This window comes from Ursus americanus, chromosome 2 (genome assembly GCF_024610735.1).
Source record: "Ursus americanus isolate L20-20 chromosome 2, mUrsAme1.1.p, whole genome shotgun sequence".
Classification (NCBI taxonomy): domain Eukaryota; kingdom Metazoa; phylum Chordata; class Mammalia; order Carnivora; family Ursidae; genus Ursus; species Ursus americanus.
In genome coordinates this window covers 4,168,395-4,188,748 of record NC_142128.1, presented here as the reverse complement: position 1 = coordinate 4,188,748, position 20,354 = coordinate 4,168,395, and the positions used below count along the sequence as shown (strand labels likewise).

Below are 20,354 nucleotides of genomic sequence, written 5' to 3'. Positions count from 1 at the left end.
TCCAGAAAGTGCTCAGCCCCTCTTTCAGGCCTGGGCAGCAAGCCACTGACTGGCCTGGAGAGCAGCCTACAGAGGTTGGGTGAGATGGGAAGAAGCTCGTGTCCTCCCTCCAAGACCAAGTTCCTGAGAACGGAGCGTCTGGGCAGGGAAGCCCAGCATTGAGTCCCTGCTGCTGACGGGGACCACTGCCCTCAGGCACAGCCCTCCCCAGCAGAGTCCTCAGGAGCCACCTGCCTGCCCCAGCAGCCCTGCCGCGAGCCAGGCCAGCAGACCACAGCACCACTGGGCTCAGACTGTGCTCAACGTTTTGATAAAACGTTGGCTATCCTGTCCTGCTGTTTGCAATTTTATTGAGTGATGCTTTTTTTTTTTTTTCATTTCTGAAAAAAGTATACTGAAATAAATCCAAGACAAAAGTTACCTGAATTCCCAGGGTCGTAAGTTCAAGCCCCACGTTGGGCGTGGAGCCTACTTTAAAAAAAAAAAAAAAGATTCCACACCTTTCAAAACGGGACTTGTTTTTCTCCCTTTGCAACCGTGGAGCGCCCTCCGGTCTGATTAGTTCTTTTTGTGCCATCCTCATGGAAAAATTCCGGTGCTTTGCACTTCCTGCCACCCCTCCACACCTCAGTGAGCACCCTCTTGGATATTTCAAAGGATGTGTTTTCCGGGAGCAGAGTTGTGCGTAAAAGGGGTGGGGGTGCGTATTTCTGTGGCTTTTGCCAGATGCCTTGACAAAGCGGTGTCAACGCCCCCAGCCCCCGTCCTGGGCTGTGTTCTCACCCTTCGTTGGCACATCTTTGTCGCCACGGGCCCTCAGCTGTCCTAAGACCCCCTCTCCTGGAATCTGACCTCATGGGGAGACTTGAATGGACACATCTTCCTTTAGAGGGAACTGCTGTTAAGGTGAGGTGCATTTGTAATTGTCCAAACTTAATGTCTCCATCCTTGAAGTGATATACACATATACACATTGGCCAATTATAAATGTTTAAAGTAGAAAAATTTGAAAACACAGAAAAGGATCAAGACAAAAGTGCTGTTATCCAAAGGTAACTACCGATAATATTTTTTTAAGATTGATTTATTAGAGAGCACATGGGAGAGGGGGGGGGCAGAGAGAGAATCTTAAGCAGACTCCCTGTTGATTGTGGAACTTGACTCGGGGCTCCATCTCACAACCCTGAGATCATGACCTGAGCCGAAATCAAGAGTCACATGCTTAACCCACTGAGCCACCCAGGCGTCTCTACTGATATTTTTTTTTTTTTTGATGCATTTCCTTCCAGGTTGTTCTGCTCTGTGATATATATAATGTCTCACAAAAACAGTAAACCAGATGTGCAGGTTTGCATCCTATCGTGAGCATTAGCAAGGTATGAGCAAGTGTTTCCAAAATATGATTTTTAATTAGCTCCTTCTAGAACCTCTTGCCGCAGGCTTGTAAGCTTTCTCTTTGGGCTTCTTGTGATCACGTTTCTGCAGGCTGGTGCACAGCTGCCCCTGTCCAGCCTGCTGTTCTTTGTTCTCATGACCCATGGGGGGACGTGGCCCCACCCAGAGCCCCATCTGTGGGTCTTCTCTCTCAGGATTAAGTCGGAAGCAGCTCCTCTCCTTGCTTCCTCCACCTTCATCAGCACATCTTGGCAAAGACAGTCCAGAACTGATCACTGCCTCCTCGGCTTGGCTTTGCCTTAGACGATGCCAGTTAAGACCCTCACTAGAGGAGCAAAAGCCAGCACAGGCTGTCACCAGAGTCACCAGGATCCCCAGGACCTGCCTCTTCCCTAAGTGGGGGTGGGGCACTGGGCCTGAGGCCGTCCTGCGGGTTCTGCAGGTGAGGAGCTGAGGGGCCCCGGGGAGGTCCCTGAAGCCAGCTGCTTGAAGCAAAGTGGGGATAATCACAGCACCTTTTCGTCAGGCTGAGAGAATTCGAGAAAGCTGGAAAAGAGTTTAAAGGCTCTCATGATGAGAGTTGTTGTTGGGTCCCCTTCCAGCTGCCCTTTGGCATCGACTCCCAGAGGCGGGCCTGGGTTCCAGACCCAGGCACATCCCCGGACGGCTGCCTCTCACCACTCTGCAGGTCCAGTGCCCCCCACCCACCTGCTCTGTCCGCAGTGCATCTGGGGCTGCACCGAGCCCCACGCAGGAATCACCGGCGCACGTGCCCCACGCAGCTGCATGTGTGCACCCAGCGGGAGCTGCCTGGGCTGGACCCGCCACTCAACTGGGAAACAAGAGGCAGCTGGGATGGGATGCGGTGGGCGTGACCCAGGCGCTGGGAAGGCAGCATGGTGCCCAGAGCTGAGATTGGGGCCCCAACCTAGCTCTTTGTCCTCCTTGCCTGGGGCTTGACCACATGCAGGCTGCAGGGCTGGTGATGCTGGTGGTTCCTGGGAATCTGCATCTTCAACAGCTCAACACTGGCAGAGTTCTGGGAGGGGAAGTTTGGGAGGAGGCCGCTGCCTGGCCTCCAGGTGGGAGCCCAACGGGCAGGAGCATATCTGGGAGGGTTCTGGAGAGTCCCAGGGGAGCTGGCGCCAGCAGGGACTTGCAGAGAGGAGGCTCAGGCCCCATCATGGCAGTGGGTGGAACAGGGGACCAAGGCACTCTGGGGCGGAGTGCGGAGGCCATGTCTTTGGTCCAGATGGTGCGTTTGTCAACGAGTCGTCCAACTGCAGACCCAGTCCTGAAAGCCTGGGGATGGCACAGCAGGCCAGGCCGAGGCCCTGAGGGCCACCCTGATTACAGGACAGGCAGAGGGGCAGTGGGGGCAGCAGGGGGAAACCGTGGGGTTCATGTCTGCCAGCTGGGAGGACAGCTGGTTCCCCCGTGGGAGGACCCGGCACTGGGTTAAAGTGCCCACCTGCAGCATTCTCGGACCTTCCTCCAAACCTTGTCACAAGCCCTCCAGTTCCTCTGGTCCCCGGGAGGAGCACCCTGTGTCCGTGCTGTCCCTCCTTCCCTCCCCTCAAAGCCCCACCACCTTCTCCTCCTCCAGAGCCTTCAGCTCAGGTCATGATCCCAGGATCAAGCCCCGAGTTGGGCTCCCTGCTCAGTGGGGAGCCTGCTTCTCCTTGTCCCTCTGCTCCCCAATCTCCCTTGTGCTCTCTCCCCCCTCCTTCCTTCTCCCTCTCTCAAATAAAATCTTTAAAAGGCAGGCGTTGGGTGTGGGGGGAGCACAGCCCACAGTGGCAGCCTGGACAGCCCAGAGGAGTAGATTCTGACAGCGCTGCAGTTTGTTGGGTTCAACTAGGCAGCTCTGCTCTCAGCTGCGGTTCGGCTGAGACTGCAGCCCCCAGATGGCCTCCCCGAGGGCTGCTCTGCCCCAGCCTCTCACTCGTGGCCGGAGCTTCCCTCCAGCAGGACATCGACCTCCAAGAAGCCAGTCCTAAGTGGGCACAGTAGCTATCCACGTGGATCCTCCTGGCCAAACCCAGCCATGGGCTACCCCAATGGGGGAAGCCCTCACCTCCCAAGCAGAGACAGGACCACAAACCACCACTCCCACCTTGCCCCAGACCAAGCCCTGGGCAAGCAGCGTTCATGGCCTGAGAGAGGGGGGCTATGCACCTGTGCCCAGGACGTCACCGCAAGGAGATCAGGGCTGCAGCCTTCTTAGGGGGCTCTCAGTCTCTCATTTCTCTGTCCCAAGTCTGGTTCTCCCTCTCTGTATCTCAATCTCTCCTCATTTCTATCAAGATTGAGGCCACTTACCAAAAAATACCCATAATAGAAAACAAGCAAAAAAACCAAACTGGAACAGAAGCAAAGCTACAGTATTAAAACAAACACAGTGCAGGAAGTGGGGCTCTGAAGCCCGCCCCCACCGGGCAGCCTGGCCCAGTCTTTTCAAGGTGGCTTCCGCCTTCCCGGCAGCTCACGTGGAGAAGCACGTGAGTTATAAGGGTCACGGTGTCCATCAGGTGAACACGTGCCCGTAGCTCCAAGGAAGGGTGCTCCGCAGGCGGCACACACCTCCATGACCTGCTGGAGGCCCCGGGGGCGGCCCCCTGTCCCAGGGACCTGGGGACCCACCTCAAGGAACAGATCCAGCTTGGCCGTAGCCACTGTGTGTGGTGGCCCCAGGCCCCGATGGGCTTCGGGAGCCACCCGCTCACTGGGGCTCTGGGGAGGCCTGGGCCTGGGGCATTGAGTGAAAGGCCCGCATGGCTTCCCCGTCCACATGGCTGCCCTCACCTCAGCCTCGGACCTCAGGCGACTCTGACGCCTCCCCCACAGACATCTCCTTTCTCTTGCCTCTGATGGGGAACAAGGCCATAAAGGAAGGCTGGAACATCCTGAAGGCTGGGGGTACTGAAGGACGTGCGGGCACACGGTTCCTGCCCATCTCTGCCCTTCCCCGGCTATGGGCCACTGGCCAGTCCTCTGTGCCTCTCCTCCCGAGACATCTCAGGCCCGTTCCCTACCGTGGAACAGTCTACTCTGGGCCTGCCTCCCTGAAGGACCAGGAGCACCATTCTGCTCAGCTCTGCGTCTCTGGCACCCAGTCAGGGCCTGGGGTACTCAGGAAATAGTTGTTGGAAGAATAAATCTATGAAATGAGACCAAAAATACCCACCTCAGAAGGAGGTCTGCAGGTCACTGAGTGAGCTACGGAAGCCACACAAATGTCAGCTTAATTGTGTTTGGAATCAGAAATGTGAGCGAGTGCTTTTTCCACCTGTGCCGTGGTGGGCAAGTCACCTAACTGGAGCCTCAGTTTCCCCATCTGTAAAAGGGAAGGTTTGGGCTGCATAGCCGGAATGGCAGAAGCCTGGCAGAGACTGGCGGCCTCCCTGAGTGGAGAAGACAGACCTGAGAAGTCGGGGAGACTGAGGATCCACAGGGCAGAGGCGCGGAGGAGGAAGTGGTCCGGACAGGCTGCTCAGGGTTTGTAGATGGGGGGCCTTGTGGGGAGGCCCTGGGGCTTGGTGGGGAGCAGCCGATCACAGCATGGGCCACTGTGGAGCCCCTACAGGCCCACCTGCAGCTGCAGGGACCAGCTCTTGGGGGAGACTTTATCTGGGGCCCTGGGAGATGTGGCGGCTTTTATTTACATCCCCCCAAATCTGCCATGGTTCTCCAGGGTAGAAGAAAGCCAGGTGGGCAGGACGAGGTGGAGAGCCCCCTCCCAGCTTAGGTGCTCCCTGTTAGCACGGACTAACCCATGGGAGGTGAGCCTTGCACTACGGACCTATGCAGGACCCTCACTTTCACCTCGGCCTGGCAAGAAGCTTCCAGAATGAGTCCATCCAGGAGGGGGAGAACGTGAAGACACACTCATCCACAGCTGGGCAGGGTGGGGAGGGTCTTTGGGGTGGAGATCTGGCCCCATCTATCAAAATGTCAAGTGACTCAAGAATTGCCCTTCCAGAAATTTCCACGAGAGCCTCGTAAAGTGTCTCCTGCCCACCGTCGTTCCATTCAGCAGCATGCGCCGCTCAGGACGAGGGAGAACAAACGGGAGTGTCCGTGACTGGGGCACGAGATGGATAGGATGGGACAGGGCAGGACAGACCTTGAGAAGCCAGAGCGAGGTCTGCCTATGCAGGTAAGGAAAACGCACACGTGTCAGGTGACAACTGAAGGGAGGGGGCCGTGGGAACACACGATCCCGAGTGGGCAAAAAAGCAAACTACAACCCCCACTCACTGTCGCTAAGCATGTAAAGTGGTGCAGCCACTGTGCAAAACAGTGTATGGAGATCGCTCGAAAAAAAATTGGAATGACCCTATGAAGCAGCAAGGCCACTCTAGGGTATAATCCGCAAAGAACAGAAAGCAAGGACTCCAAGAGAAATCTGCACCCCTGTGTCCGCAGCGGCAGCATTCACAAGAGCCAAAAGCTGGAAAAAAGCCAGTGTCCATCGGTCCATCCGTCCATCCCGCGAGACACGAGTCAGCCGTAACAAGGAAGAGAATCCTGACCCACACCACGACTCGGGTGAACCTCGCTGACACTGGTCACAGAAAGATAAGTACCCCACCCGCTCATGTTCCCCCCTCCCTGTTCCCTGGGGTCACCTCCCAAATAAGCCACTTGGCCTTGAATGTGCGTGTCTGTTTCTGGGGGAACCAGTCACATGTGGATGAGTGCGTGCTTGCGCAGACAGGTTACGTTTCTATATATAAATCCCAGCTGCACCCCGAGCCGGGAGCAACTTACTTAACCTCCCTGAGCCTCAATTTCTGCAGCAATAAGCAAGTAGCCGGACGCACTCCCCTGCAGGACTGAGATGAGGGCGGTAGTAGTAGCTGTGGGCTCGGGTGCCACAACCTAGCACACTTTCCCCCGGCCCCGCAGGCGGGCAGTCCCAGACACGGGTGTCAGAAGGGCCGGGGTCTGCCCAGGCCTCTCTGCGGCCTCCTGCCTTCTCTCTGCGCACATTCGCCCCCTAATCTCCTCTTCTTACCAGGACACGGGCAGACTGGAGTGGGGCTCACCTCAGCGACCTTTTTAAATCTTAATCAGCTCCTGAACTACCCTGTCTCTGCACACAGTCACGTCGTCGTGAGGTTCCGGCCTCAGCACATGAATCTCAGGGGGACACAATTCGGCGCATCACGGGGACAGAGTGAGTTAAGGGGTGAGTACCTGGCACATAGCCAAGGGCTATAGATGAATACTTGTACATAAAAACAAGATTTTCTGGACGAGTCAGCCACTGCCAACAGTGTCCCCTGGGTGGGAGGGGATACTGGGGCTGGGGCATCCTCTGACACCAGACTCCATGCTTTTATTACCTTAATTCTTAAACTAACAACAATGATAAAGTAGTAACCCTCTCAGAGCACCTACCAGCGCCTGGCACCAGCTGGAGGTGCCTGGAAGATGGGTCTCCTTCTCCTGTCCTGGGGGTCAGGCATGGGTCCCGGGGAGGGGGAGGGGAGTGCAGCTCCCACCTGCATGTCTGTGCAGGTTTTGTCTCCATTATTCACACCTCCTGGAGGATCAGTGTCCTCCTGGTTAAGCCCAGGGGCCCCACGAAGGGGCTTGGGCCTCAGGCCAAATGCTCCACCCGACCCACCCCACCTCTCCCCTCCCAGGCATCTCTTGGGGAGGGGGGCTTCTCCAGGCCTCCTGCTGCCTGAGGAAACCGCATCTGCTCCCTTCTTTCTCTGTCCCAGGGGTCTTAGAGCTCCTTCTCCAGCTGGACAGTCTTGCCCGGTAACCAACTGCCCATTGCTCAAATGGGGGAAACTGAGGACAGAGGGTCCGCAGAGAGTCCAGATCCCTCTGCAGCCTCACCTACATTATGCTTCAGTGTGAGGTCATTGGAGGTCACTTACCATCCCTTCCAATTCCGGAAGATGCTGCTCTGACCCTGGAGGAAGTGGGACCAACCAGCTCTGGGGTGTCCTCCACTGAGCCCCAGAAATAAACGGGGAGGAGCCTGAGCTGGGGAGGGGACCTACCTGGCAGGGGTGTCCCAAGGAGACACACTTGGGAAGCTCAGAGGCCTCCCCCAACAGAGGGACAGCTCCACGGCCCCCCTGCAGGGCTTGGGGTCCCATCACAACAAGGGTCCTACAGGGCCATGCGTGCAGGGACCCTAGCAGACAGGAATGGGATGGTCCAGGACTGGAGTGCAGCCCTGGGATGGCCTGTGTCCTCTGGCTACACCGCTACCTGTTTGCAGCCTGCCTGAAGCCATTTGGCCCACAGCCACCTTCTGCCCTGACAGGGCAACAGGGCAGACACATGGGAAGAACACTTGTCTCTCTTCTCTTTTTTCTTCCTTATAAATTTCATTTTTTCTTCAATCATGATCTTTGGGGCTCACAATTAACTGTGATGTGTAACTCAGAGCACCACTGCCCCTGCCCAGGCTCACTGGGCATCTGCTAGGTCTCAGTTTCCCCATCTGAGCAATGGAAGGCTGGACTCTTGCTCCTCCTCCATGGCGGGCTTGGAGAGGACCCACCCACTTTCTCAACTGCAGGGTTCCTGCTGAGTCCTGACCCAGCGGGAGGCGAGGAAGACCTGCCAGTCGGGGTCTGGGCCAGTGGAGGGGAGTGGGCACCCCTGAGACGCAGAGGCCGGGCCCTCTGGGGATACTCAGTTCATTATTCCCGGAAGCTGGTGCGTGTGTCTGTCTGTGCTCGTGTCTGTGTGTCCATGAGCATGTCTGTGTCTGTGCACGCACATATGTCTATGTGCACAGGACTCTGTGGTCACACCTGCACACGCCCACACATGTGCATAAACCCGTGCGTATGCAGGGCAACATGTGATGAGCCAATCCCTTGTGAATGGGGAAACTGAGGAAGCTGCTTCTGGCAGGAGTGAGAATGGCATCTTGCACTCTGGAATCCACGTCCGGGCCCCAGAGCCAGTTCTGACAGATGGACCCAAAGGTCTGGAAAGCCCCGGAAACGGGGAGCAAGGCTGACGGTCCCCAAGACGTTCCTCATGTGCCCCCAAGAGAGTCTCCCGTCTCTGAAGACGCCCGTTGCCTCCAGGTGGGTGTGGAACCAACCAGCCTCCCTCGCTCAAACCCAGTCTCCAGCTAGGATGGAGGAGGCTCCACCGGGTCTCCTGCCGGGCTTCCCCCTGCAGGGCCTTTGCTTATGCTGTCCCCTCTGCCCAGACTGTCCCTCCCGGCCCTGTACTGTCCTCTTTCCCTAGGTGTGAGCATCTCCCCAAGCACACCGTGCGCCTGTCACCCACAGCCCCCAGAACACGCAGCCACTGGCTGGTGCCCATTTTTGCCAAACGAATGGTGAATTCAGAATCTGCCTAGCTTGCCTGGCTCGGACTAGGCTCGGATTCGGCTAGAGGACCCTGGGGTCATTCCAGGGCAGTTCATTCCTGAGGGAACCACCTCACCCTGCAGGATCTCCAACTGCCCCCCCCCAGTCCCTTTCAGTGGGCCTCCCCGCTCCCCCATGGTCTGGAAGAACTTGGCTCCGCCGGATTCATCTGTTCCTTTCACGTAGCTGAGACTTTTCTGGCTTCCAGCCTGGCTTTAACGGGTGGGGGATTGGTCGCCAGGACCCCGCTGGGGCCCCAACAGCCCTTTGTGGCGCCATCTGCCCTTGTCAATCTCGAGACTCCCGCCTCCAGGGACCACCAATCACAGCACAGGCATCCCGGTTTCGTCACCAGCAGCCAGTCAGCGCTTCCGCTGACCCCTCGGGCAGCAAGGTGGGAGCAAGGCCGCTCCAGCATCCCCCATGCCCGGGGCCCCACCCCAGAACCCCACACGTTCCCATCCATCCTGTCACCGTGTGCTTATCGGACACTCATGGGCCGCCCCGCTCCACCCGTGGGACTGTGCCTTGCTGCTCCGAACCTCGGTCTCTTCCCTCTTGGGAAGTTCCGGCTTCAGTGAGATCCTGCAGTCCCTGCAGGGCTGGCCACATGGAGGTCTGCCAGGGGCCGAGAACACGGGGTGGGCTCAGGGCTGGCAATTTCGTCAGGTTCATATCTGCCAGATGGAGAAGTGCCCCCCAACTCCCAGGGCTGAGCCTGGGGGTCCTGCTTTGATGTAGGCACCCATCCTGGCCCCCAAGCTTAGCCCATCTGATGGTGGACTCCTTTCAGGATCTGCACCCATCTCTGTGCTGGTCCTCAAGAGGGCCTCTTGGACCACACAATCCCCAGCCCCTGGGGGACCTGAGCCTCGTGTTCGGGGGTGTGTTTGGGGCCTCTTGCAGTGTATGAAGAGGGCCCCATACTTCCAAGTTCTGGTCAAGGTGCATCTGTGGGGGCAGGAGGAGGAAGCTGGATCTGTGGGTTCCTGTCACCTCGATCTCTACCTCCTGTGCACACAGGCGTGCAGTGCATGGGCTCAGCCCAAGTGCATTCCTGTTCCAGGCCTCCAAATACCGGAGGTGGGAAGTTATGGAACCAGATTCAGCCACCTCCTTACCCAGGAGCTCCCACTATGTGCTTGGGACACTGGTGGCCCCAGACAGGTCTCTAGGGTCAGAGTCCACCCCTTGCAGGGCCCTCCTCCACTCCTAGAGATGTCCAGGCTGCTCAGAGCACCCACGGGATCCTGGGCCCACCCCAACCCCACCTACCTTCATCCCCAAGACACACACAGGCCAGCTCAGGGCTGCACACTCGCATTATTTTATTTTGCTTTTCCAGTCTGAAGCTACTATCATGGGCGTTTAGTTATACAAATGACACTTACAAAAAATAAAAGACCAAGACACCCAGAGTGAGATGCATGGCAGAGATGAACTGGGGGGCGGGGGGGAAGGGGGTTGGCAGGGGCAGGGCTGGGAGCCAGGGGCCTGGGGGCTCCCCATGGGGCTCCCGGTGGAGGGTGATGCCCAGCTTCATCCCACCCCGAGACCCGAGGAGTCCAGTCGGACAGGGAGCACCGATCACACCGGGGGCTCTGGCTGAGGCGGTGAGGGGCTCAGCACCAACCAGATGGGGACACAGGCCTGGGCAGGCAGGAGGGAGAGGGCCAGCGAGAGCTCCCAAGGAGGTAAGGGCAGGTTCTGGACTCAGGGAAGCACCGTGCCCCCCAAACACACAGCTAGCAGACAAGGAGGGCACCGACGCCCAGAGATGCTGTTTCAAGATTCCCCCACAAGACCCCTTGAAGCTCACTCTGGCTACCACCAGGCTTGCCTGGGTGCCTCCAGCAATAATGCTTCATTAAAAAAAGAAAATTAAAAAAAAAAAAAAAATACTGATTTGGTCATTTTCTGCTTCCAGTCAGGCCAGGGTGAAAAGAAGAGAGACAGCAGGGCCCCAGCCCAGGGCGGGGTGTGCAGTGGGCAGGCCCTCTTGGTGCAGAGGGGCAAGCAGCCGATACACGCTGGTGTCCCCCCTCCCCCTCCTGCAGCCTTCCCCTGACGCAGGATGGTGTGCCAGGGGGGTGCCGATAGGCTGGGGGCAGGCACCCAGTTCCTGGGAAGTGGGGGGCAGAGGCTGTCGGGAAGGGGCAGGAGATTCCAGTTACCCCACCAGGCCCAGGGGCTTGGGAAGGCCTCCCAGCACCCCCACTCTCCTCGGCCACTTTGGGGAAATAAGGCTCAGAGTCGTCTGAGGTCAGAAGAAAGGGGTGCCAGCCTCGCCCACGGCAGAGAAGAGAGGACAGAGGGGTCTGAGATCCCTCCAAGGACCAGGCACAGGGCAAAAGGTGGGGGCACCGTTTTCTCTGGGTTTCCAGTCTGAAAGGCAAGGGGCTTGCCACCATGCCGGAGCCCTCCTGGAGAAGAGAGTTATTAGCAGAAGGGTCTGGGCAGGGCGGGGACGGGGTGCTGGGCGGCAGGCTAGTACTCCCAGAGAGTGGCTGGCTCGATGGTCTCGGCGCAGGCCTTCAGGACCCCCGCGTGGTCCCCTTTCAGGTAGCGCCCGCCCACCTTGATGGCCACCTTGTTGTAGTCACAGAATTCGAAGAAGAAGTCCACGGGGGTGTCGCTGCTGCTGGTGACCGACGAGTCGCTGCCCACTGTCCAGTACTTGCCTGTAGAGTCTGTGGGCGGGGGGGGGGGGGGTGGCGAGACCTATCAGGCCCCACCCTGGTCCAGCTCCCCACCTCGCAATCACAGCTTCTGGAGTTGGGGTGGGTTCTGTGTGATGCCCACCCAAGCCTCCCACCCCTGCTGGACAGGGGTCCACGCCTCTTCCCCCCACCCGGAATTTAAGTCCCATAACTCAGGTGCGGGACACCTTCCCTGCCCACCCTTTCCAGAATCCTGTCTCCCTCTCTGCTCTCCTCCCCCTTCTCTAGCTTGGGGGCCGGGGGCAGGGAGTCCTCCCTCCTACACAGAGAAGAGGGGAAGGGGCCTGGTGGTAACAGGATAGCCAAGTCACAGGACAGCCAGGCTGAGCCCCGAAGTAGAACAAGGGCTTCAATCCCTGTGCCGCCACACTGGCCCCTGCACCCCCCTGGGGCCACCCCCTCAAACCAACCTTTGATGTTATAGGCACCGTCACTGAACTCCAGCTGGAAGACGTCATAGCTGGAGCGGTTGGCATCCAGTGTGCCCGTGACCTTGCGGCAGCCGATGAAACCATGCTCCCCGCGGAACACGATGATGGGGCGGTTGATAAGCTTCATGAGGAAGAGCTCCGAGTCCCCTGTCCCAGGAAAGGGGAGGGGCGGTGAGTCTCACAGGGTGGGACTGGGATGATCAGGGGGCAGCTTAGGGAGGGCAGGGAGTCTGGGGTCACCCAGCACGTCAGCGCTGGGACGGCGGTGGGGGTGGTTACGAGGTAGGCAGACCCTCCAGAGAACTTGGGAGTGGGGTGCGCCCACAGGTGGCTACCTGCTGTCTCCACCGAGGCAGCCAGCTGCCCGTTCTTCTTGGCTGTCACGAACTTGCCATTGGACGCTCGCAGTGTGATCCGCCGATCACGCCACTCGATGTCAAAATAGCAGCTGGCGTTCCTGGGGGTGGCGGGACAGGGTCAGGCGGGGCTGCCCCAGGGTCCCCGGGCCCCGACCCACAGGAAGGGCCAGCCTGGGCGCGGCAGGGCACTCACTTGGTGGAGGCAGTGGACTGCACGCCCCCAGTGGCCGTCAGCGTCCAGTACTTGCCCGTGTGGGTGCGGAAGGCGCACTTTTTGGTGTCGCGGTCGATCTCCAGCTGGAAGGTCTCCTGGTCGGTCTCCTCGTCCTGATTGGCTGACAGGTCCATACCTGCGGGGAGAGCTTCTGACTGGCACGGGGACCCCCGCACCCCGAACCACGGCCCTGCCCTCACACACCACCTCGGCAGGGCTGCCGAGACGCCTCAGGCTCCACGTCAGGGGGCAGGACCCGGGACCCCAGGCAGGGCCAGGCAAGGACCAAGGCCGGCTTCCTCCTCCCTCACATCATTTTTTCAGAGGCCAGAATACCTTCCAAACCAACCATCTGCACGAAGACAATCGGGAGAATCTTAATGTGGCCCAGGATTAACTATTAAGGATTAATTATTGTTAATCATATTGTAGTTATGTAAGAAAATGGCCTCATTTTTCAGATACAGACAAATATGTCGAGATGGAATGCCCTGATGTCAGGGATTTGCTTGAAATACCATCAAAAACAATGACTATAGGGACAGATGGAGCTAGATGGCAGAATATCGCCTCTGGGAGAAACTGGTAAGATTATATCCTTCCTGCTCTGCTCCTGTACGTGTGTAGAAGTTAAGAGTAAATGTAATAGCACACGTTCGTTTCAGAAAATTTACAAAACTCATAAATGGATAAAAATGGAGTCACACAGGGGCGCCTGGGTGGCTCAGTCGGTGAAGTGCCTGACTCTTGATTTCGGCTCGGATCATGATCTCAGGGTCGTGAGATCCAGCCCTGAGTCTCTGCGCTGAGCTTGGAGCCTGCTTGAGATTCTCTCTCCCTCTCCCCACCTGTGCTGTCTCTCTCTGGGGTGGGGGGGGTAGGTCACACAGACCCCCATGCCCATCACACTGCAGAACACACTGCAAACAGCAGGTGACACCCTCCTTGCCGTTTTACCGGTTCAGACACACCCATTTTCTCTACGTCCAAGTGCATGCAGGCCACAGATCTCGATTCCCACGTGATCTAGGCAACATGCCCACACACGTTTCCCTGTCCTTAAATCATCCCATGTGACCACAGGGGGCTTCCGTGCTCCCACGCACTGTGCCCAGGGCTGATCTCTGGCGCCCCATCTGCGTGGCCTCTTCCAGCTACAAACTGGAAGTAGGATACCTGGTTCCAACAGAACAAAGTCACATTGCCCAAGCGCCAGGGTTCTAAGAACCGCAACAGCAGGGACATCCGCCCACTCTGCTGGCTGCCCAGACCCAGGACTCGAAAGTGTGTCACCGTTTGGGTCTGGACACCTTTAGGAAGATGGGACCACAGTGGGGGGTGGCAGGTGGCCCTTCAGATGAGCAGATGGAGGCTGGTGGATGGGGGAGCCCCGGTTCCCCTCCCGGGACCCACCCATAGTTCTCCAGCACCAAGCAGAGCGCCCGAAGGGTGTGAGCCTGCCTTAACCCCCATCAGCACCAGGAGTGGGGACCTTCACCTCCACTTCACGAAGAGGGAGACTGAGGCAGAGGTGGTATGTCCTTGCCCAAGGTCACCCAGAGAAAAACTGATGAGTGCTGGTGAGCCTCCGGAGGGGAAGTGGGCAGACTCAGGCCTCCTGCCATGCTCTCTCTATGAACTGGACGACCCAGGGCCCTGAAGAGCTCCCTGAAGAGCTCCTCTCGGAACTCCTCGGTCTCAAGCCTCCAGGCCCACTGGGCCCCCTTAGCCCTGTCAGGGATCTGCTGGGAGGCAGGTAGTGAGCCAGACCCACCATCATAGCCCCAGTGAAGCACGGGGTGACGATGAGGGTCCACAGGGACCGGGCCCTCTAGGTAGCTGAACCACCAAGTACGGGACCATCCTAAGGGTCTGGGGAGCGCAACATGGGGCCGGAGTCCCCCAAAGCTGGCGGATGTGCCTCACCCCCACTGCTGCAGAAACCCACCCTTGAGCCAGCCTGCCCCAGCCCCGTGGCATCACCTACCCAATGTGCGGTGCACTGGCTGACCGGAAGGAGGGAAGAGACAAGAGGAAAGACCCCTACGGCCACACTCCAGCAGCAGATAGGACCAAGGGGACCTCAGAAAGAGGGGCAAAAGGGGCAGGGAAGGGACCTGGATTAGAAGTCCAATCTCTAGCCGGAGGTAAAGCGGAAATCAGGAGGCTCCTTCCCAGGGAGACTTAGCCAGGGGCAGCCCTGTGCCCCTCGGAATCCATACTGACCTCCTCCTCCCACAGAAAAGAGACAGAGGCCCCGCCCCGGGCCACACAGCCGCGGCCATCTGCTCGGCTGCTCAGCCCCCATCGGCTGCTCGTGTCCAGTCCTGGACATGGTCTGATGGAAAGGCCTGGGCCAGCTAGGGAGCCACCCAAAGTGGGGGCCAGGCACCCTCGGCAAGTGCCTTCCCCTCACTCAGCCCGTATCCCTATCAAAGGGTCTCTCCATTCTGCCAGGAAGTTGGAAGGATTCAGGGCCCTGGTGTCAAGCTGACACCAGGTCTTCCGACCCCAACAGGAAGGAGTATAGGGGGTGTCTCCCCAACATCCAGCGGGGCCCCTCCTGGCTCCAAGCCCCTGCCCAGACAGGAGAGGCCCCACTTGGCCTTGGAGTCTCTAATTAGAGCTGGGTTACTATGGGAACAGGGTTTTCTTTGGGATTTTTCTTTTCATCAACAGCAGCAGCAGCAGCACTGAGTCACAGGCCCACAGGAGCCCCAGGGAGGCAGATGCGGGGCTGGAAGAAGCTCATCTCCTGCCTCCCCCCTTCCCCCACTCTGCCCGTTCCTCTGCCTCATGGCTTTTCCTTTCACCAGCCTCTGAGCCATTCCCTATGGTGGCTCTGAGAGGGCACTCCATCCCCCTCCGACTTAGCAGTTCCCAAAGTCTCCTGGCTGTCCAAAAGAGGCACTCCCCACCACCCCATTCAGTTTAGGGGAAGGGGCCTGGAAGCTTCTGTGGCCTCCCTTCCCCTACCCCCTCTCTCCACTACCTGACCACCTCAGATCCCTTCTCCATCCTTGCACAGAACTAGGGCCTGAATTACCTCAAACGCCCTGCCTCTTCAGGAGAGCTCTTACACATCCTGAAAAGCCCAGCCTGACCAGCCCTTTCTCTGCGGGCCAGCCAGCCTGGCCTCTGAGTGCCTCTAAGTGGCTGGGACAAGGCACTTCTGAGCATGGAGCCCCAGGGCACAGCTGGCCAGACGCAAGCAGGCTGAGAGACCAAGTGGGAAATGTGAACCCGGCGTGGCTAGAGTCCAGGGCAGGTGAGACTTCAAAGGAACACCGGGAGACACACACACACACACACACCCACTGGGAAGTGCTGCTCACCCAGCCACCCTGCCACCCTTCATCCCTGCCCAAGCCAGGCCCTCACCAGTGACGTGGTCACCTGGCTTCCAAATGCCTGTCCCATCAGTCCTCAGGCACCGGGACCCCACTGCCTGGTGGCTGAGATGGCCCCCTTCCGACAAACGAAGCCTGGCTCAAAGAATTAGTCCAGGGCAGCCCGGGGCCGGCCCTTTACAGATGGGGAAACTGAGGCCAGAGAGCAGGTTGCAGCATCAGCAGGGAGCACCCCACCCCCACCAGGCCAGGCCTGTGCAAGCCTGTGGGCATGATTCACATCCCCCCTGCCAGCTAAGCGCAGGATCCTCCTCTTTCCTGGCTGGCTTTTCCCAACATGTGTCAGAAGCACAGACACGGCCTCCTTTGCCACGCAGGCCTGTGCAAAATGGCCTCTGAGACACGCCCCCAGCCCCGGAGCAGCTCCAGGTCCTCTGGTCTCCTCCCATCCCAGCAGGAAGCCTTGCTGTCAGCTAACACGAGAACAAGATGATGACCCCAAGATGCGAGGCCCAAAGAGCCCCAATCTCAGCCCCCAAAGACCCCTCCTCCAAAGAACCCTCCTTGTACCTTTAAACTAGTAGCCAACACTTCTCCTGGCCCAATTTCGGGCTCCCCCTGCCCCATCAGCCTGAATCACACTGTGACACTCCCAGCAAGCACTAATAAAGAGGAGAGGGCATCTGCCCAGACTCGCTCTGCTCTTCCTGACCCCGAGGGCTGGGGCCAGGGCCACCCGCTCTTCCTCATCTCCCCCAAGGAAGACACCGGATGCAGCCCGGCAGGCACTCGGCATGCCTGCATGGGTGGGTGCCCATGGTGGCCCCACTGGCGGTTCCAGTCCCACCTACCAACCTCACAAGCTCCTTCTCAGCCATACTGGGCTTTCTGCTCCTGCTCGCCTCAGAGCCTTTGCACAAGCTGTGCCTTTTGCCTGCAACACTTCCACATCCCGATACATGCTACCTTGTGTTCACCTTTCAGGTCAGATCCACTGTCCTCTTCAGAAGGTCTCCCCCACCCCGCAGTCTAATCTGAGATCCTGATGTGCTTTCTGGACCCCAGGCCTTTGCTTGACACCTCTGGGATACTGATCCTGTCCCAAGAGGAACATCAGTTACAACAGGGAAGGGTCCAGGCACAAATGCTCATACGTTCACCAATGAACATCTCTCACCTGGAAGGGGCTCAATGTTTGCTGAAGGGGTGAGTCCTGCCCCACTTACACTGTGTGAGGGGGGAGAGACATCCTGTGCCCTGGAGGCTGGGAGGCATGGGGCGGGGTCAGAAAAGTGCCTATTCTGTAGTCAAACAGAGCCAGTTCGCATGTTGCTTACTTGCTGTGTGACCTTGGGCAAATGGCTTCACCTCTCTGGGCCAAACAGGCTCATCTGTATAACTGAAATAGTACTGCCCAAATCAATCAGCAGACTCAGGCACAGAACAGCCATTACCCCACCAGGCCTCCACCCACTGCAAGCCCCTCTCCACAGTCCCCGCCAGAGTCAGGAGGGTGGCCATCAGGATATAGGCAGGGAAGTCCACTCTACCAGGAGGGCGACACTGACTGGGCTCCCATCCAGCCATCTCCAGACGCTAGGGCCCAACTTCCCACTCAACAGAGCAAGACCCCCACAGGTCCCTCCAGCGGGGCCTCCGGCTGCAAAGAATCAACTCTCTTCCTTGCCAAAGGAGGCACGAACGCGCCAGAAGGAAGAGAAACCGCCCAGGGGGAGAATCTAAGAAGGGAAAGAGGGGGGCTCACTTCTGGCGCGCGGGCCGGTAGGAAATGGCCAGGCCAGCGGGAGGCCCGGGAAACGACGAATCGAGTTGCACTCAATTGTTCCAGGAGGCATACTCGGGGTTGGGTTCACCCGAGGGTGGGGGCTTCCCGAGGGAGCGGGGCTAGGGTCTCCTGGCTCACGCTAAGTCCGCCCTCCCGACGCCCGCAGAGCAGAGCGCACCAGACCGGAGACGTGCGGCGGGCGCAGGGCGGGGTGCCTGGCAGGGCGCCATCCGCGCCACGCCGTCCCGGGACCCAGGCGCGAGGAGGGAGCCCGCCTCCAGGAAAAGCTCCGGACTGGGGCACTAGGCCGGGGACGGCGCGGGGGGTCCTCAACAGGGGAGACCCGCAGAAAACCGATCCCCTCTCCCGCCCCTCCGCATCTGGTTTTCCCATCTGCAGAGACCGAGCAGGACAAAGGGGGCGAGGGAGGGCCCTCTGGAGGAGCCCGCCCCCCTGCTCACAAAGGCCGCGGCCTCGAGCGCGGGGCAGACGCGGGAGGAGGGGTTGGGGGGGAAGGGCAGACACATGGGACGCACCCCCCAGCAGAGGCCCGACCCTTCGGGGCTCAAGTGGAGGTGCAGAAAGGCCCGGAGGGCTGGAAGGTGGAAGCGCACCCTGCGGAGATCAAAGGCTCCCCCATCCCGCCTGCGCTGGGAGGGCCATGGGGGGTGGGGGTGCGCCCCGCGCGCGTAGCGACCCTCCCCAACGCCCGTGAGCTACAGGCCCGCTGACTAGGGAGGGGCACGAGGAAAGGGGGGAGGGGCGTTTCCCCCCTACTCGGGACTGGGCCGGGCGATCCGCGGGATTGGCGCGCGTGAAGAGTCCCAGGCAGGGGGTTCGGAGGGTAGCACACAGGGCGGCGCCTACGCGGGGGTCCAGGGAGCCGCAACCCCAACGCGGGGTGGGGGTGTGCAGCGGTGCCCAAGGACGGGCAAGGCCCCACCCCTCGCCCCCTCCTCCCGGCCCAAGCGCACGTCCCGCGACGAGGCTGGGTGGCGGGCGCGCCTAGCGGGGGCGCACCGGGCGTCGCTAGGGATTGTAGCAGCGCCGCGGGCGAGAAAGGGCGGGAGGCTGGAGGTACGGGGGTGGGGTGCGCTTTGTGCACGGACCGGGAGAGGAGGGGGGGCGGCGTCCCCACTCACCCTGGCGCGTGGACACGTTCCTCTCGTTGGCCGCCTGCAGCACGACCTGGGCGCAGCTCTGCTCCAGGGCGAAGAGCTCGTCCTTGCCCACCTTGGTGGCCTTGCCCGCCTTGAGCGTGCCGCTGGGCCCCGACGGCGCCAGGTAGCGGCCCTCGCAGTCGCGGAAGGCCACCTTGCCGGAGCGGAACTCGAGCGTGTAGCCGGTGGCGGGCTCGGGGCGCGCCACCAGGCGCCCGTCGTGGCGCAGGAAGCGGTGGTCGGCGGTCTGCACGCTGTAGCGCTGGTCCTGGAAGGCCAGCGTGATGAGCGAGTCGACGCCCCAGGGCACGTCGCGGTCCACGGCGATCTCGTCCGCCGGCCGCGCGCTCAGGTGCGCATAGCGCTTGCGGGTCAGGCTGTAGATGTTGACCTGCGGGTGCATGGCGATGTGCACGCTCCACTTCTCAGCCGGCGACACGGTCTGTGCGAAGCAAGACAGGCGGTCCTCGGTGCCGCCGAAGTAGCGCCGGTGCACCTCGGACTGCAGCGACCAGCGGCCGTCGTCGTGCGCCACGATGAGAAAGCGGCAGTCGGGGCCGGGCACCTCGCGCTCGCAGGTCACGTTGCCGTCCTTGTCCGCCGCCAGGTAGCGGCCCAGGTGGCTGCGAAGGCACACGGCCGCGCTGCCCGCCTCGTCGGGCGGCTGCTCCAGCGTCCAGATCTGCTTCTTCTTCAGGCTGCTGGCCGACGCGTTCACCTTGAACCCGAACGCCTCGGCCGTCAGGTACTTGTTGCCGCAGTTGATGAGGCCGAACTGGATCTGCACGGCCTCGGCAGTGCCGTTGGCGGTCATGGTGGCGGCGAGCGGGAGGGCCCCGGCGCGGCCCGGGAGGTCGGTGGCGGGTCCCCGCGGCGGCGCCCTGCTCCTTTGTTCGCGACCACGGCCCGGCGCGCACCCTCCGCAGCGCTCCACAAAGCAGGCCCGCGGCGCGCGAGCCCCTTTCTAGGCGGGGTGACGTCAGCGCCGCGAGGCCCCGCCCCCGCCCCGCCCCGGGGCTCGACGGGGGAGGGGGCGCAGGGAGCGCGCGGCGCGGGGACCGGAGGGGCGCGGGTGGCGGTTCCGCTCTCAGCGTGTCCCCGGTTCTGCACCGCCGGCCTCTGCAGCGCCCCCACCTCGCGCCGTCGCCCGCTCCCCCCTAGTGCCAAGGCCCCCCACCCCGCAGCGCCGCTGCCTGAGGATCCTCCCAGAGCTCGGGACCCTTCGGAGGCCCCCCATCCTAAGCCTAGCGGGGAGGAAGGGTTTGAGGTTGTGACAGAGACCGCAAAGACCACAGAACACATCAGTACTGGGTGGAGACGGTCCGGAGGCTGCGCGGAGGAGGTGGCTTTAGAGCAGAGCTTTAAAGGAGGGAGGGTGCACTCATCCACCGCGCAGGGGCAGGTGAGTCAAAGAGGGGTGGGGGGTAAGCCAGGAGCTGGGGGAGGGGCCTGCAGACCCCAACTCACCCAACTCAGGCCTTGCATGACACTTCCCTGAAGGCCACCCAGACCCCTCCCTGTGGCCCAAGCACCCAGCCCCGCTGGCCTAAAATAGTCCTTCGAGGTAGTGGCAGAGAC

General features: G+C 60.2%; 1 protein-coding gene across 1 annotated transcript; it reads right to left on the bottom strand.

The window, feature by feature from the left end:
* Positions 1-10,060: 10,060 nt before the first annotated feature.
* On the bottom strand, positions 10,061-19,727 carry FSCN1 (fascin actin-bundling protein 1). Its single transcript, XM_045813360.2, has 5 exons — positions 18,759-19,727; positions 12,460-12,616; positions 12,243-12,364; positions 11,887-12,054; positions 10,061-11,446 (listed from the first exon to the last, which is right to left on the bottom strand). The coding sequence occupies exons 1-5, from the start codon at positions 19,588-19,590 to the stop codon at positions 11,244-11,246; spliced, it is 1,482 nt and encodes a 493-aa protein (XP_045669316.1). The 5' UTR covers positions 19,591-19,727; the 3' UTR covers positions 10,061-11,243.
* Positions 19,728-20,354: the final 627 nt, after the last annotated feature.